Raw genomic sequence first — 19126 nt, 5'->3', positions numbered from 1 at the left:
CCAAATTTCGCATCATATTAAAGTTTGTTACGTAAATCAGCAGCTTGTTTGTCCGCTGGTAGTTGATCAGGTGAATGGATTCCTATTGAAATGACGAAAATTCGCTTAACCTAGGCAAATGTGACGGAACCTTGATGTGGATTTCGCATCAGATTCAAGTTTGCATTGTTGCAAATTCACCACATTTGCCAATAAAAAGTTGCTTAGTTTGGAACTGACCTCTGATTAAGCAGTGCTTCATGCATCGCTACACTATTGATAATGGATAACAAACCTTCTTTGCCCACAAATTTACGCTTATGTTTTGTTAATGTGACCACATCTTTTTTTTAATGAGCACCAAACTACCGAATGCACCTTTAAACAAAACTGTATGCATTGTGGGTATTTGTTTGTGACTAAACACAAAAGAGAAATTGAATATTTGTTTAGTATAATGCATGTCTGAATCACTCAGGTTTTAAAAAGGGCAATATCACATGAGCACGACCCAAACGTTTGGTCCCGAGTTCATAAATGAAACATGTGCATTTGATACGACTGCATTAGAGAGCGACTGAGCTTTATATAACGTCCTTAAATACTGCATCCTGAGAGCAAACCGTTGGTAAGCACAACACAATGAAGTCCAGAGTGTCAGAGGTGACCGTCAGAGAAGATCAGAGCCACGGTTACTCAATGCATCACATTTAGAAACAACAGCTCACTGACGACGAGCGCTCGTATGGATGTAAAGGAATCAGACGGTTTGTCTCATGTGTTTCACATAAGTTCACATTTCTGAACAGTCTGCTGGGAAAAAGTGTTCACAAGCACTTTATTTCCCAATGCCAAACTCTCAGTTGGGGTCTTCTCTGTTGAAGAAGGGGTGGATTGAGCAAGACATGCTGAAAGGAACAGCGATATCCCACAAGTCCCAGTGGAAGCTCAGAGTCTGTTTAAGGCAATAGTGTGGGGCCTCTAGATTGGCAGCACAGGGGACGGCCTTGCACCCTAAAAAAAACACAATACATAAGCTATGAATTACCCAACCAAACAGCTTTGATAATCTGTAGAAAAATGCCGCAAACCTCTTACCATGTACTCTATATGGGCTTCAACTGGAAGTTAGTTCTTTCTGCAGACCACCTGCTGGAGGTGTAACTCGCTCTCTGCTGCAACAATCGGCAGCTTGTTTGTCAGGTGGTAGTTGATCAGGTGGCTGATGCTCTCAAAAAGCATGTCTTTAGTCCGAACCTAATGAAAAATTAATTAATAAATGATGGCCATATAAGGAAAATGTGAACTGATGTGGTTTAAGGGTGTTTTCATAACTGGTTTGATGGTGCAAAGTTAGATTATTTTTCATCATAATAATAAAAATCATTTTAGCATTGTATCCCTTTTTTGTTTACTTTTATTTTTTTTAGCCAACTAACATTTATAATTATTATTAATAGTATTATTAATTTTATTTGATTTTTACTGACTTTTTAATAATAATTCCTATTTAAAATTTTTCACTTTAAATTTTAGCATATTTTATTTGTGTTCATTAATGTAATTTGTTCTTAGTTTTTTAATAACATTATTCTATTTTATATTATAATACATAACACATTATAATTAATATTATTTTATTCTCATTTAAATTTTATTTTCTTATTTGTTTAGTTTTTAATTATTTTTGTAGAATTATTAAATTTGAATATATTTATCAAAATACTTTTATACTGTGTCCTGTGAATCATTTTATTTATGAACAGTGCTATACAAATAAAAAACATTTATTTTTAAATATATAATAATAATAATAACTGTTTTTAATTTTGACTTTAATTTTAGCATTTTTAATGTGTTTTATTTCACTTATTTTATTTTTTATTTTGTGTATTTTTTTCTAAAATATTAATGCTATATAAATATAAACATTTATTTAATTATTATTATTGTTGTTGTTGTCATCAACAGACCTACGACAATCAAGCAAATCATTAATAGACAACTTATCAGGCAAATAAGGCCTGGATTGCTTTCATATCAATAGTGAAATATACTTTGATTCCACATACCTGTACAACATACCACAATCCTCATTTTCAAGAGAACTTGGGGGTTTCATTGATTACTTTATGAGTTCTTGGAAACCCAACTCTGACATCAAACTGGATCCTCATCAAAATCTACAGTATAAAAACTGAGCTTGAAGCGCCACTCACCACTCCTTCAGGATCCACCAACAGCAGATGTTTGGGAAGCCCACACTGCATCCCAGTCAGCACATACTGGCCTGGGTTAGTGGCGCTGTCCCGCACCAGGAAATCTCCATCTCGACCCAGTAGATTCTCTGCGTCCCTGCGGCTCATGCGGCCATGGTACCACATCTCCCGCCGCAGCTGGTCCTCCGTGGGGGCGACGGGGGCCCGGCGCCGCGGGGGACTCGGCCACTTGTCCTCCAATACACAAACTCCTCCAGCCTCGTGTAGACGCAGGGCATCCTCAAATGGCCCTGTTGGGTTGAAAACAGTACGAATGGTAGTTAACGTATTCATCAGACATATATAATCGTAATACAGTCATTTGTAGTGGACTCACTCATATCAAAAATGTCTTTCTTTGGACTCTCGGATCTGCGTCCTCCTCGGGCATCCATTGAGGCCTCCATGTTGTCCAGATTCTGGGTGTTTACATACAGATGTTCCTCGTAATCGCGGCTACCTGTAGGATGACCGTCTGCTCGGAGGTAACCATCGGAAGTCAAAGCTACAGAAACGGTGAAAGGAAAATAAACAGGTTACTAGACTCTTAAAAATAAATGTTCTTAATTGGCATTGATGGTTCCATGTACAACCTTTAACATCCATAGAACCTTTCTGATGAAAAAAGGTTCTGAAAAAGTTCTTTAGATTACCCACTAAGAAAAAAATGGTTCTTTTAAGGACTGTTCACTGAAAGGTTCTTTGTGGCACCAAAATGGTTCTTCTATAGCCCTTCAGGAACAGGTTTGGACACCCCTATTCTATGGCATCGCTGCGAAAACCCCCTTTTGGAACCTTTATTTAAAGAGTGTAAATAACTAAGCAATTAGAGGGGAACATCTGGAATATCAAACCCAGTAAAAGGCTCAGAAATCACTTCAAAGTACTAAAATATCACATGCTGATAAATAACCAGCAGGCGTCTCACTTGAGCTGCTGTTGTTCTCCGTGTCCCAGTGCACTTCATAACACAAGTGGGCGGCAGGGAGGCTGCCAGCATCTCTTTTGGCCGGTGACCCCATCTGAAAAAAGAAGCACAGGTGTGAGATCAGTTTCCAGAACTGGCTTTGATCCAGGCATGAGTACAACACACTTGTATAGATAGATAGATAGATAGATAGATATAGATTTTTTTTGCAGTGCAGAAGGTACTTAAAGCAAATAATGATAGATGGTTTGACAAGTCAGGTTAAAGAGGTCAAAGGTTTCAAAAGGTTAAGTAATTTTAAAAATAAGCATTGATAACTGAAGAATTGCTCATTTCTTACAAATGGCATATGGGCTTTCAGCTTTCATTACAGGATGTGCTGTATTCATAACCAGCTATTTGCCTGAAGCCATTAGTGTTATGCTAACTAAAACCACTCACAGAAATGGATGTTTCTTTATTAAGACCAACCTTAGCGAATTGTCTCCACAAACGTCATGCGGTTCATAAAAGACAGCAATAAAAATCTACACACATCTATAATAAAGTCTATATAATAAAGTTTACCTGAGCGGTTTTGCTCTGTGGTTGTGTATGGACGTGACCCAGTAGGCCCGCAGGAGGCCTGAGCCTAGAGTCCACCACTCCCCCCACAGGAGGCTCCTTTCCTGGGATGCTGTTGTAGTAATCGTGCTCAGAAGATTCCTCGTCATCACCCCATGCCGACTCTTCTGTTCGTATGGTCCTAACCATTAAATAAATCTATTTAGCATCTTAGAGATCAGTGAAAGTAAATGTATATTTAATATAAATATATAAATCATTTGGTACTGAAATGTATCAACAGAAAACAGTTTATCTAGCAGTGTGTACTTAAAGATTGACAATATTACCTAATATCTGTGTGTGCTTTATGTTTAACGATTATAAAGCTGAGTTCACATCTACCGTTGTTCTGAGTGAGCAAAATCCAGTCATCTTAATAGCAATTGGGAATTTCATGTGAGGGTGGTGAACAAATTCTCCTACAGGTTCAAGTTGGTCATGCAAACTCACTAAATTAACCAACAACAAAAAAAAAGGCTTTTGTGTGAGATGTGCTTTAAACATAGCTACACTATTGACAATCGGAAATGGACCTCTTTTGCACCTTTAGAGTTTGATATTGTTAGCTTAGCAGCATGCTAACAGCACACACAGCTGTTGCCTTAGTATAGTGGTTCACATGAGTCACATGATCACTTCTGTTTTGGTTAGGATGCTGCCAGTATAGGGAAGTAGACTACAAGGCAGCCCACTATGTTTTGGAAGACTGTTTATATTAAAGTCAAGAAAGCGCATGTTACAACGATGATTTGAAACAGAACAAAATAAAAGAAATGATCCATTAATGATGTGACACTGAGCAGTCGTGTGGTTTCTGAGAGCCCCTTAAATGAATTTAGCTTTAAATAACGGCCTGGAATCAAAACAGGATGGCTATATGAAACACAAGCCGTGTGTATCCTGTTCCAACCTTGCGAAAACTGCTCAGAACTGAAGCTCAGTATTAACTGCAGGTGAAACGATGAAGCAAATACTATAATTTTCATGTTGGGATGCATTCAAAAGCCCAAACAGACAATATGGTTTATGCGAAATTATGTGAATCTCACCTATCCATGGTGGGAATTGCTTTGGGCGGGCTGTGTAGGTACTGTTTGAACTGCAGTTCGAAAGCCTGGCCGATGGTACTGATCACATTCTGAGCGAGACCGTCACAGCACTCCAGGATGTGACATGCTAGAGGGACGAGAAAAAGGTAACATTGTTCATATGTCAGAGGGAAATCAAAGGGAAATAGGAGTCTGTGCATAATATGCATGAAAAATCAAATCTAAAATGAATAAAATATAAAAAAATTTATATATAAAATAAAAACAAAAAAATAATTAATCTAAAAATACCTCTTTGATTGACAGGGTCTTTGGCCACATAAGCGACGTAATCGGGTGTATCCTGCAGCACAAGATGAAATCAGAGTAAGAATCAGGTGGCATTTATTAGTGGAGAAAGAAATGGTAAGAGTGGAAAGAAGAGGCATTAAACATGCAGAAGAGGCCTCACCGAGTCTCCACCAGAGGCGAAAGATATGGACTGCATGGGGTGATGGGCAATCACCTACATAAAGAGATGAGAGTAAGATGATGTCAATATTCAGCACTTATAAAAAAAAATTATAATAAAAAATCTGTCAAGGAACTACAAGAGTTCTGAAGCTACTTAAAGGGGCAATATATTTTTTAAAGAAAACACTATTTACTACAAATAACTTATTAATTAGTCAGACTTAACCAACAAACATATGACTAGGAAAATTAGAAACATCCTACTTTAAAGGGTTAGTTCACCCAAAAATGAAAATTCTGTTATTAATTACTCACCGTCATGTCATTCCAAATCCGTAAGACCTTCATTCATCTTTGGAACACAAATTAAGTTATTTTTGATTAAATCTGAGAGATCCTCCATAGGCAACAAGGGAACTGAAATGTTTTATGGCCCAGAAAGGTAGTAATGACATTGTTAAAATAGCCCATGTGACATCAGTGGTTCAACCTTAAATTTATGAAGCTACGAGAATATTTTTGTGTGCAAAGAAAACAAAAAAAGTTACTTCTTTTTTGTAACGATTTCTTCTATTCCGGGTCAGTCTCGGCCGCCATTCACGAAAAAGCTCTTGGATTTCATCAAATATATCTTAATTTGTGTTCCGAAGATAAACAAAGGTCTTACGTGTTTTGAACAATGTGAGGGTGAGTAATTAATGACAGAATTGTCATTTTTGGGAGAATTAACCCTTTAAGCAGTTAAGTCAAAACATAGAACTATTTACTACAGTGCTGGAGAGGAACTTAAATCAGTGAAACATTTATCAACAAATCTGAATCTATTCATCCAAATGAACTGATTCACTAAAATGAATAAAACTTTCCATAGCTAAACAAGTGAGAAAAGTTGTTTGTTCTGATATGATTTGAAGGGATATCCAGCATGAGAGGAGGCCGACCTGTCGTGTGGTGGGGACGAGGAGACTCAAGCCATCAATGGAGATGTTGACGCCGATGCTCATTCCAGCAAAACGTAGGTTACTCTTCCCCATGATAGACTGGAGGGATTTATTGGTGGTCTAAAATGGGCAGCAAAACAAACATTTGGATGTCACTACATTTTCTTAGATTTATGCTTAATAATAAAAAATGGCAAGGCCAAAACTACAGTTTTCTCTCTTACTTTCTTCTTCCAGGCAGCTTTTCCTCCAGGTACAGTTTCACACAACCTGTTGATGGCCTCCCTGTGTTCACACACACACACATTTACAAAAAAAAAAAGAGCACTATCAGAGAAGTATTACCAGATCTCGAAATCTCACATATCTGGAAAACCCATAACAAACAATTTCCCATGTGTTTCAGTGCAACCACAGTGTGAAAATAAATGAGGAATGAGTCTGAGCCTAAGCATAATGCTTATACAAACCAGGTCAACAAACAGGGGCCCATCTGTATATTGTCAATGGATAAAATAATAAACGGAGCAAAGCAAAACTATAAAATCATAGGACACAATTTCAAAAACGTAAAGCAAAAGGAAACAAATTAAAAAACAAAGCAAAAAAACTAACCAAAGGACAAAACATACATACATACATCAATAAATACTGTGTCATAAACAAACCAAATCAAAGCAAAATAAAACCAAATCAAAGCAAACCAAAAGAAAACCAAATAAAGGTAAAATAAAACAAATAAAAACAAAGTAAGAAACAAGCAAAAACAAAGCAAAGCAAAAAACAAACCAAAAGATAAAACATACATAAATATATAAATACAGTTTCATAAAAAAAAAAGCAAACAAACAAAACAAACCAAAGAATAAATAAAACCAAATCAAAGCAAATCAAAAGAAAACCAAATAAAGGTAAAATAAACCAAATAGACACAAAGTAAGAAACAAGCCAAAACTAAAGAAAGCAAAAAACCTAACCAAAGGACAAAACATACAAATCATAAATAAAGAAATAAATACTGTGTCATAAACAAAACAAAACAAAGCAAACAAACCAAACCAAAAGAAAACAAATAAAAAAACAAAGTAAGAAACAAGCAAAAACAAAGCAAAGCAAAAAACAAACCAAAAGACAAAACATACATAAATAAATAAATACAGTTTCATAAACAAAACAAAGCAAACAAACAAAACAAACCAAAGAATAAATAAAACCAAATCAAAGCAAAAGAAAACAAATGAAAAAAAACAAAGTAAGAAACAATCCAAAACAAAGCAAAAACAAACCCAAAGACAAAACATACATACATAAAAAAATAAAAACCGTGTCATAAACAAAACAAAGCAAAGCTACATAAAACAAATCAAAGCAAAGCAGTAGAAAAATCAAAACAAAGTAAAGCAAAAAAGATTAACCAAAAGACAATCAACCAATAAACCTGTATCATAAACAAAACAAAGCAAACAACTAATTAAAACAAAAAGTGTTATTTATGAAACCATATCAATGGCAGCAGAGCGTTTGGCACAGGGGCACATGGGTTATGAGGTCAACAGCGGACTGAGTGACTTCGAAACACCAGTGTGCTATCAAATAACCCATTAATATTTTAAAAGTGCCAACTGTCCCAGCAAAGGACTTTCCAGGGAATGTTTCCAATAAATGCTGTGCTCTTTATAGTGTTATTGTGATCATTTGCATTTGGGTGTTTCTGTTGCAAGATTATGCGTCTGTGTGTGTTTTGCCTTTTGGATCTTATTAAAAATTGCTCACTGGCCACACTACATGACAATGACAAATGAGAGAGCCCAGCCACACTCCCTCTTTCCCCGGAGCGCCGCAAATCAGCTGATTTACAAGCCATCCTTTTCTGCTGCAAAATAGATTCTGGCTAAATTGGCAGCCTGTTCCAAGCATTCCCATTATAATGTCATAATAGACTGCCGCTCTCTACTAAAAACGATCACTCTTCTCCAGTCCTCTGTGTTTATCAACTCTAACTCCACCCCGTGCAATCTGCATCATCTTAGGCCCCAGTAGGCCTCCTCAGTCATTAGTGGGAGTTGTTAATAATACATGGCTGTATCACTCCGTCTCCATCTCGACTGTGCTATCTGCACTTTAAGCCCATCGTGGGCCACGGGGTTCGGGTTACTGCTGATCGATGAGCAAGTGCAGGGAGAGGGACTCCGCTGCTGCCCTCGGGAATCTGGAGCTCCGCCCCACCACCCCTACAAGAACGCACATGCTTCTACACATATAAATAAATATGCACATAAGAACTAATGCTAGCAAGCTGACATATGAATGCAGACGTACATGTATGCAAGCACGATTTGGCGCAAAAAAAGAGCTGCAAAGTGATAAGCTATTGTTTCTGTGGAAAGCATATCACTCAAATAAAAATAGCATAACGTTACAATTAACTGTCATTACATCATCTGTCAATTCATAAACAGAAAACATACCAAATCATTCTCCAAAACAAAACCAATTACAAGCATGGAAGCTGAGATATTTGTGATTTCAAATAAATTAGAAAATGCTCAAATAAAGAAAATAATAAAACAAATACAAATAAAACAATAATAAAATAAAATAAAGTTATAAGTTAGAAAACAAACCAAAGAATAAATAAAACCAAATCAAAGCAAAAGAAAACAAATAAAAAAAACAAAGTAAGAAACAAACCAAAACAAAGCAAAAACAAACCCAAAGACAAAACATACATACATAAAAAAATAAAAACCGTGTCATAAACAAAACAAAGCAAAGCTAAATAAAACAAATCAAAGCAAAGCAGAAGAAAAATCTAAACAAAGTAAAGCAAAAAAAATTTACCAAAAGACAATCAACCAATAAACCTGTATCATAAACAAAACAAAGCAAACAAAATCTAAACAAAAAAACTAATTGAATCGAAAACAGAAAAATCTACAATTTCTGAAATCTTTGAAAACCCCTAAACTTAGACAGTAGTGATGGATGCCTTAACACAACTAATTAAAACAAAAAGTGTTATTTATGAAACCATATCAATGGCAGCAGAGCGTTAAATACAAATAAAACAATAATAAAATAAAATAAAATAAAGTTATAAGTTAGAAAAGTTAGAAAATTCTCAAATAAACAAAAAGAAAATACTAAAATAAACAAAAAAATAAATAAAATAAACAGAGCGAAACAAAACATCATCATAGAGGGTATAATCTGAAAATGGAATAATAATAATAAAAATAATAAAATAATGAATAAGAAATTAAATTAAAATTAAATAAATATCAAGGAAATTGATTCAGCTCAGCAAAGCAAAAAAACAGGTGAGTGTGCAATAAAATCTAAATACAAAATATAAACATAAAAGAAAATTATCAAAGTTCATCAATGCAAAAATTAAAAACAAAACAAAAACAAAAACAGGGGAGGTGTGTAATAAAATCTAAATAAATAAATAATCAGTGAACCAAAATAATAACATTGTGGGGGGGAGGGGGTATCTGTGTACAACTAAGAAACTACTAAAAATGTTATGCTTAAAACTGGTCTAGGTTTAGCGCAATACAAACAAAAAACACTTTACCTTGTGACCTGTGTCCTAGTGTTGAAGTCCAAGGATCTCATTGATTTCAGAACCTCAATGCAGCCCATGTACTGCAAAAAAAAAAAAAGAGAACACAAAATGACTCACATTACTTTCATTATACATAATTAGTTTTAATTTCCCAGAGGTCATCATTGCTTCATTAAAATATGTATCAATGGCGTATAATTACAGTTATTCCATGGTCTGTCTGAATACTGGATTCTGATTGGCTGGCAGGTATGCAGTAAAATCGTTTAATGCACAGGTAGTTCCAAGTCAGTTTAATCACCGTTCCATATTAATGGAATATCCACTTCGCGTCGGGCGTTTAAAATCCTTTAATGCACGGCTAGCCGTTGATTATCTCTTACATAAATACTAAACGTATAATTTCAGCAAGACAGCTTATTCTCAGCGGTTCTGAAAAAGACAGCATAATAGCTGTGCTGGGGAAGGTAATTAACAGTTACCGCGAAGTGTGAGGAGATTGACGGCAATAACCGCATCATGGCTGGTAGGGGTGGACTGGGCAAGAGGTATTACTGCAGTCTGGCCCTTCTGGGACGTGAAAGTGCTCTGACGAAGGTGTAGGGGAATGTCCATTCGGCTGTTAGTAACTAATGTCTTCAAAAGGGTTGCAGGAACATCATGCAAAATGCCCACCCCCACACTGACAATGTGACATATGTTTGAATAACACTGTTTGTGGTTACGGATGCTTACAGAAGGTAATCCCAGATCATTTTTGTTGTCTTAGGCTTGGTAAAGGATTTCGGAGGCCTACACCCACCCCGACCCCAAGCACAGATCATGTGGCCTACGGTTGAGTCAAAGTGATTACCCTAGTTATTACAGTTAGGAGTAAATCACCAACTTAAAGAGACAATTCAGTCATCATTTACTCACCCTCATGATGTTTCAAACCTGTATGACGTTTTTTCTTCTGTGGAACACAAGAGAGGACTTTTTTGAAAAACACTGGCAACCGAGCAACATTGACTTTCAGTGTATAGACAGTTATGTTTCATAGAAGAGAGAAAGTCATACAGGTTTGGAACGACATGAAGGTGAGTAAATGAACTGCTGAGTGAACTATAACTTTAAGACACTAGTTGAAATCAACATCCTCTGTGTTTTCTTCTTCAACAAATATAAGAGCGCTTCGGGGAAGTCCCAAGAACCAATTATGACCTTGAAACCGTTCTTTATGAATATAAATCAGTCCCTGTAACACTACATTCACATCTTCTGCACTCACTCCTTTTGTCTTAAAGGGACGGTACACCCAAAAATTAAAATGCCCTCATTTTCGGACCCTTACGTTGATCAAAACCCCTCTTCTTTCTTCTCTGGAACACACACACACACAAAGATATTTTGAAGAACTGCTTGTTTATTCAATGAAAGTCAATGGGGTCAAAAAAAAACAAAACATAAATAAATAAATAAACCACTGAGACATATCCAAAATGTCTTATTTTGTGTTCTACAGACGAAAGAAAGTCATACCAGTTTGAAAGGTGAAAAAACTAAAGCATTTTTATTTTCATTTTTGGATGTACTGTACCTTTAAGCTTTAGTCAGTTGAGTTTTTTTTTTACAGCGTATATATCTTGACACCAGCCCTTTTCTTTCCAAGCCAGCAATTGCAGACATCTTAACTAGATTAGTCAGCAGCGGGAAGTGTTCAATCAGTGTGATTAGACTTCTTCCTTTTTGTTTTACTGAAACCCTTCTGCTTCCTCTTCTTCTCAAAGGCCTCATTGTGACCCTTCATGTTGTGTGATAAATTAACGCTCTCCTCACAACAAAAAAACACCATCATGCACTTGCACATGCACAGCTACAACACGTGACATCACTGAATGATGTTTCTCACTTGTTCTTTCATGATGAAACTATATATATATATATATATATATATATACACACACACCTATTTCTAAGACAGTGAAGGCACAGGAAATTTTTTTGCTGGAGGAAATGCCCAGTGTGGTTTATGCTTCATATATATGAGGTGTAACTTACAAAATCTGTGGGGGCTTAAATTTCTGTTTCTTGTAGTCTTTTGTTCTTTCTAAGAATGTTTGTCATCTAGGAATCATTTGATTTAGTCTAGTACTACTTATTCACCAATGCAATGTAAATTCGGATTGGTATTTGGAAACAACACTTTGAATGCTTTTACGTATCTAGCCACTAGCATTTTGTCGCCACAGTAGGTCGAACAATAGAAGAAAATGTAGGCCTGATTTAAAATCCTTTTATTTGTGGTGTATCATCGTGCCACAGTGTTATTTGGCTAACAGCCCCCTCCATGCCTTGTTTTCTCTGCAACACATGTGATACAAATGATTGTGATTAAATGTAATTGAATAAACGAATGAATGGTGCCTGTGTAATGCAATTAAGGAGCATGCGCAGGCCCAGTCTGGGGTGCTGGAGAGAGGGTCGTGTGGTTACAACACACGGCGGGGTGGAGGAGAGTGCAGAAGTGGAGGGGTGAGAAAGTGTGTTGAGAGGATCGCTGTTATTGACGTCAAATAGTCTGCCAACATTTGTAACCCTTGATTCACCGAGATGCAGCCCAGAGTTTAAGATATTGGCTTATATCCACAACTATCTACTAAACTGCAAGAGTAACCGTCTTTGGTAAGCATTTGTCACAATTTTATTACAGACTTTTCTACTTCAGCAAAACGAAACAAAGAATCAAATATATTGGGAATAAGATTTAAATTTTTTATACTCAACATGAGCTTGAAATGTTCATATTAAACATTCTGCCTTTATATTAGCATATTACGCTACCTTTGATTGCAATTTCATTATTATTCCTAAGAGAAAACACATGCAAATAAGAATCTGTATTGACCCCATAAGGGAAAATTCAGGTATAAATTTTATGAACAGCCATCACTCATCTTCAGTCATAAACAATGAGACCCCCTCCGCCTCCCTTCTATTCTAGTTTAGTTGTTTACATCTGCAGTTTGTTTACTCACGCCTGCCTCCTGCTCTGACGCAGTCGCTGTACCACACAAAGCAATATATCTGGATTAAACTATATATTCCTCCTTTCTCCTGAAGCAACTGCACCCTGACATAACCAATAAACTGAATAGAGCACCATTGTTCTCATATCATAAGCAGTTTTGCCTGAACTCAGCTTCTGAGAGGACAAGATGTTGCAGTTGTTTTTAAGCTGCAAGGGGAGTCATATTGTTCTCGGCTTCTTCAGAGCTGCATAAGATGGTGCAGTGAATGTAAATGAATGACTGTCGATTATACTTGAGTTGCCTATTGACACCGCTGCAGACCTGCAAAACAACACTAGGCGGAAAGCATGGTGAGATTTCGAGATGATAAGCAGGGGACTCACCCTAACGATGTATGAAGCTCCCGTGCTGCTGATCTTTTTGTCTGGGTGCAACCACCCCTGCGAGGGCTTGTTGATGAAGCTGCCCTTCTGGGTGAAGTTATCTCCCAGCCACATTCCCTCCACCCTGGTCCTCCGGCTCATCCCGGTCCTGAAGCTCCCAGAGCTCCCTGGACTCCCCTCGTTGGCCCCTGCGCTGGACTCTCTCAGACTGGCCCTCTGCCTCCTGGCGGCCTGTAGGGAACATGGGCCCACACAAACAGGGTCACAGGAGTTGAACACAGCTGCAAGACTAGCCACAGGACCACTGGCGGCAGTCGCCCCTCCAGCAGGGGAACTATCGGTCGGAGGTGCCCTGCTGGAATCCTTGCTGGAATTGGAGCTGGAGCTGCTATTGGATGGGCTACGGCTGAGCAACGAATTGGAGAACTTCCACTGGGGCATCTTAGGAATGAGCATGCAGAAGGTGGTGGTGCCGTCCTGCTCGCTGTCCAGCCCGGGCGAGTCGGCCAGCACCTGGGCCGAAGGCGGAGGAAGGGCAGCGGTCTCCAGGGGCGGCAGCTCCAAGCCAGGCGTGGGCAAAGAGGCCACCGGTGTGGCCACCACCTTCCCGCTCATGGCTAGGCTCTGCATCAGGTCGTCGGAGGAGGTCACAGAGTCGTTCCGGAAGCGGCCATACTTTGGCTTAAGTAGCATGCCCGGAGGAGCGGTCCAGAGCGGAGAGGACAGTGGGGGGGAAGAGGGAGGGGAAGGGGGGGATAGCTAGGGAAAGGGAAAAGGAAAGATGCAGTGGAAGAAAAGGAGAAATCCGCAAGGCTCTGTGCGGACTGAGTCTAGCCCTGCGTCCTCTCTGTCTCTCTCTGCTTTCTGACAGTTGCTCTGTCCCTTACTGTGGCTTGCTTAATCCCTCCCTCCCTTCTTCATTCCCTCTCTCTCTTTCTCTCTCAGCCCAGCTTCCCCCCACTCTCTTGATGGTGTCATAGTGTTATGGTCCATCTATTAGCCCTGCCCAACCCAGCTGCGTTCAGGCAACATTAGCTGCCTGAGTACCTCCTTACAGCATCTTGCACTTATTAACCTACACACAATCTGATACATACAATGCCATTCAGTATTACAGCTAGCTTTAGTAGCTAAAGGCGATGCATGTTATGTTTTTAATGCTACCATACTTTCTCCTATCCCAGCAGATTGACTCCTCTGAAAGGTGTAAACAATGTGGCGCTATCAAAACATTGGTGACTGTGATTTCACCAAGTACAACATGTTCCTGGATCAACATCCTTGTTGATCCTGGAACAACATTCCTATCAACCAATCAGAACTGAGGGATAACTTTTCAGGAAATATCTGTTTTAGGCTTACAATCAGGGTTAGGTGCTTCTACACCCTTGTTAATCAGCTATCATTTCACACTGTATTTAGGAATAAATTATGGGTAGGGTTAGGTTTAGGGGTAGGGATTGGGTTAAGTCTATATTTTTGGACAGTTATGTTGATCCAGGATCAACAAAAGATGTTGATTCAGGAACATGGCTTACTTGGAAAAATCACGGCAACCCAAAACATTGCTATTTTTTTAACATCCCAACAAGTACATTTGTACATTAATATTAAAATACTGGTGTGAGTCTAAACTATAAATTAGCTTACTAGTTGTGTTTGTTGAGGCTAGTAGTGCATGAATTTCACATTTCACTGTTTATGCCATGGGACGAAGGTTTGGCTTGATAGCATAGCTCTGATATTTCCTGCTGGTGAATGTTTTAGCTACATTGTCTGGCAGCAATGGCGATCACTAATAACTTGTTACATTATAGTAGATGTTTACAGGTACACAAGTTGTTTTTTCAAGAGAGTGCTTGAAGGGATAGTTCACCCAAAAATTAAATGTCTTAGTGTTTTTTTTCATATATTGAAAGTTAATAGGGTCCAACGTTGCGCCCTAACATTCTTCGAAATATATTCTTTTGTCTTCCACAGAAGAAAGAAGGATAATTTCTGGGTGAACTATCTTTTTAAAAACATGAAATGAGCTTATAGCTTTAGTTATTTGTTGCCTTTCATGTTACAGATCAGGATTTACACTTGGGACTTTGCCAGTTGAGATTAATGTGAATATTAATGGATAGTTTTCTTTTGTATATAGATTTATAGACATCAATGATTAAAATAAAGACCTACTGTATATTATCTCAGTAGCTTGATACACATTGTACATTTAGGAGTACTCAAGATGTCAAAGCATCATTTACATCAGTTAACATGGAATAAATTAATTTTTTAAATACCTCACAACAGCATTACTGGCTTCTTCATTCACACAGAGTTCTTCATATTGCTGCAGTATGGATTATGAAACAATTGCTGAGACTCTCTATGGTCTCTCTCTCCCTGTCGAAGTCAAGAAAGCATCCGAGTTGTCACATTTACAGAACTTGCGCAAGACACTGTGCCTGTTTGACAAATAGTCTCTTACTTTTGCTCTGACGTCACTTTTTTCGCAACTGCCCAAAAAGTAAATGCAAAGACTCCACAAGGCCGAATAAACAGGAAGCACTAAAATACTCTATATTCCGTTACCGTTGCCTATGTGTACAGACTATTTTAGTGGAAACCTCAGTTTTGTGGTGTTGACAAAGCTTCATGCTTGCTTCATGACTCACAAGTGCCTTTTTTCAAGTGTTACATTTTCCTAATTCAACAGCTCTTGGGTGACCTCTCAGAGGTGTTGTGGAGAGATTTTGTTGTTTTTCCATTTGTTACATACACTGCATGCCTAGCTGGGGTAATTTTAGCTTCAAGAATGGGGTCACCGTGAACATTTGTAATTAGTGAGAGTGTATGTGCAGGGTCACGGTCTGGATCAATATCTTTGTTACGAACAAAGCCACAGAGAAAAACATAAAAGTGAATAGAATCAGGAAAAAGAGAAAACAAGATTACTTCACTCATTTACTGTCCGGTTCTCCTCCGAGAGCCATAAATGTTCAGTTCTGGAGCACTCTGACCCTTTCTTCATATTTCACCATTTTCCATAGGATGCACCTGTCTAATCTAATCTAATCTCAGATCTTAGATTAAGTAGATTAACGGAGTTAAACGTGAATTGTCACACTTCTCTAAAATCCACTATGCAGATGGGATCTTCAACATGAGGTTCATCAAGGCATACAGTGAGATCTCAAAACTGTATATGTATATATTTTTAAATAAGTATGATCATAAAAAACATTTTATAATGGCAAAGAATCATTCTGACATAAAAGACAGTTACATACATGTATATTCCAGCAGAGAAAATAACAACTTAATTCATACATATTTTGTTGAAAAGTTTGCATACCCTCGAATCGTACATTGCCACCTTAAGCATTCAGAGCACTAAAACTGATAAAAAAAATGTTTTGGATATATATTTTTTTATTTTGCATTTATTTTTAAAAAAGGTTTATAAATATGCCTCTCTAAATTAAGCATTCTTTCAAATAAGAGGGTAAATGCATGAAAAAAGTGGGGTTTGTAAATGTAATTTACATTTAGTAATTTAGCAGACGCTTTTATCCAAATTGACTTACAAATGAGGACAATGGAAGCAATCAAAACTAACAAAAGTGCAAATGACAAGTCTCGGTTAGTAGAAAAAATATAAAGCTAGTGTTAGTTGTTTTTTTTTTTATAAAAAAAGATAAATATATAAAGTAGAATTAAAATAGAATAGAAAGTGCTAGAGTTAGAGGGTCAAATAAAGATGGTAGAGATGTGTTTTTAGCTGATTCTTGAAGATGGCTAAGGACTCAGCTGCTCGGATTGAGTTGAGCAGGTCATTCCACCAGGGAACATTTAATTTAAAAGTCCGTAAAAGTGATTTTGTGCATCTTTGGGATGGCACAATAAAGCAACGTTCACTTGCAGAACGCAAGCTTCTAGAGGGCACATAAGTCTGAAGTAATGAATTTAGGTAAAGGGGTGCAGAGACTTACAAATTGGAAGCAATCAAAACTAACAAAAGTGCAAATGACAAGTCTCGGTTAGCCTAGCAAGATATTTTATATATATATATATATATATATATATATATATATATTTGATATCTGGCATTTTATGCAAAAATGCAGTTTATTTTTCCCTAGATTGGACTGAGGACCGAGGACTGCTCGGATTGATTTGGGCAGGTCATTCCACCAGGAGGGAACAGTTAATTTAAAAGTCTGTGAAAGTGATTTTGTGCTTCTTTGAGATGGCACAATAATACGCCATTCACTTGCAGAACGCAAGCTTCTAGAGGCCACATAACTCTGAAGTAATGAATTTAGGTAAAGGGGTGCAGAGCCAGTGGTGGTTTTGTAGGCAAACATTAGTGCCTTGAATTAATGCAATTGTACATTAATATGGTACTAAACACATTTTATTGATTGTTTTAATCAACAAAATGTATTTTTAATTTACATTTTTTATAATTTTTTTTTTTACTTTGAGACAAATATTTTAATTGATTACAGCATTATCATTAAGCTAACTGCATATATTAACATAAAATATAAAATGAAACATTTCTAGTTATTATAACGTTGTGTTAATTAATAAATATACTGGAAATATATATATATAAATCTGCATATTTACTACACTATTTTGTGTCAAAATGGAAAATACTACTTTTTAATCTGATAAAAAATATTCCTACTCTAACAAGCCTGTTTAAAAGTCACATACATAAATAGCTCAATAGCACCCAACAGGTGACATTTACAGCAAGCTCATTATCTGCTATATCATGACATTAAACATCAAATTGTGGTCAACGTGGGTGAAGAGATGCTATATTAATATTAGCTTTCCTAAGAAATACCACAAAATAAAAATACATTTTCTACATGTCACGCATACCACATCCTCATATAAAGCATTTCTAGCAATGTATCACAATATAACTATTAAGGTTTATACTAAATATAGACATGTGGAGATAAAAGATGAAATAAAATAGAGAAAGAGGAAAGCCAATCGTAACTCACCAAAACTAGTGCTGTCTGCTGCAGGTTGCAATGCCAGCCCTGCATAAAGCCACAAAAAAAATGCAAACCTATTTATTTGTATGTAGAGGAAGGGTAAAAGCACATAAGAATCAAGAGATGTGAAGTTTGAGCCCAAAGAGTGAGAGAAACCACTCAAACCACACCAGGAACACACACACCATCACATACACACACCTCCTACAATGACATGCCCAATCACGTTACTGGTTTTCTGGTCTAATGCACACAAATGTCAATATTTGCGAAGTTGCAAAATGCTTAAACACTGTATAAATGTAAGTGCTTTCAAACATGAAAATGATTATGCTAATAGTTGGTGCTGCTAAGAGTTCCTAAAAGGTGGCATGAGTTTGATTTGAATGCCATTTAGCATCTAAGAGTATAAAAGGTATATTTTAATTCTAACAGACTGTTATAGCGTAGCATTAAAACATGCACAAATGCATTCCTCATTTGAATTCACTGCTTGAACAAAAGTCATTACGTGTTACTTGTGAAACGGAAACTGTGTAATTCATTAACAAAAGAGTCACTGAAGTTAACCTTTGGTTAAAGTTCTAGCAAGCCTGATTAGTTTTTTTAAGCAACAAAAGAGTACCACATGGGGAAAAAAACAGAAATGTGTTCATAGAATCACTGCCACTGGATAAACAACATGACAACAAAAAAACACTATGTACACCAAATAAGCCATATATTGTCACATAAACTGATGTCTAAAACATTAAAAGATACAATAGATACAGTAAAGAAGCTTTCTGATGCCTTCCTCGCTCTGCTTGATTTTGTACTGCAACAATATGTGCTTGTTAAAAAGGTCACAGGAACACTGTGGTCAAATCAGCAGCCATGACATTAAATGTTATACCATTTGAAAAAAAAAAAAAAAGATGGCAACAAACAAAAGAGAA

The 19126-nt window shown here is 37.0% G+C and overlaps 1 protein-coding gene across 3 annotated transcripts; it reads right to left on the bottom strand.

Moving 5' to 3' along the window:
• Positions 1-336: 336 nt before the first annotated feature.
• shc2 (SHC (Src homology 2 domain containing) transforming protein 2) lies at positions 337-18333 on the bottom strand. Of its 3 annotated transcripts, XM_016282982.1 has the most exons (15): positions 18195-18214; positions 15468-15570; positions 13180-13938; positions 9795-9865; positions 6439-6499; positions 6215-6334; positions 5272-5325; positions 5112-5163; positions 4821-4947; positions 3733-3910; positions 3166-3259; positions 2575-2742; positions 2199-2488; positions 1078-1236; positions 337-993 (listed from the first exon to the last, which is right to left on the bottom strand). In XM_016282982.1, exons 3-14 carry the CDS (start codon positions 13870-13872, stop codon positions 1108-1110), a joined length of 2037 nt encoding a protein of 678 aa, XP_016138468.1. In that variant the 5' UTR covers positions 13873-13938; positions 15468-15570; positions 18195-18214; the 3' UTR covers positions 337-993; positions 1078-1107. The 3 variants fall into 3 exon arrangements, with proteins under 3 accessions (XP_016138468.1, XP_016138470.1, XP_016138469.1); XM_016282984.1 differs by lacking the exon at positions 15468-15570 and having other exon boundaries at positions 13180-13410; positions 18195-18333; XM_016282983.1 differs by lacking the exons at positions 15468-15570; positions 18195-18214 and having other exon boundaries at positions 1071-1236; positions 13180-14481.
• Between the last annotated feature and the right edge of the window lie 793 nt (positions 18334-19126).

This window comes from Sinocyclocheilus grahami, unplaced genomic scaffold (assembly GCF_001515645.1).
Source record: "Sinocyclocheilus grahami isolate Dianchi unplaced genomic scaffold, SAMN03320097.WGS_v1.1 scaffold169.1, whole genome shotgun sequence".
Classification (NCBI taxonomy): domain Eukaryota; kingdom Metazoa; phylum Chordata; class Actinopteri; order Cypriniformes; family Cyprinidae; genus Sinocyclocheilus; species Sinocyclocheilus grahami.
Note: the sequence above shows the minus strand (reverse complement) of the source record. Positions and strands in the feature narration are given on the sequence as shown.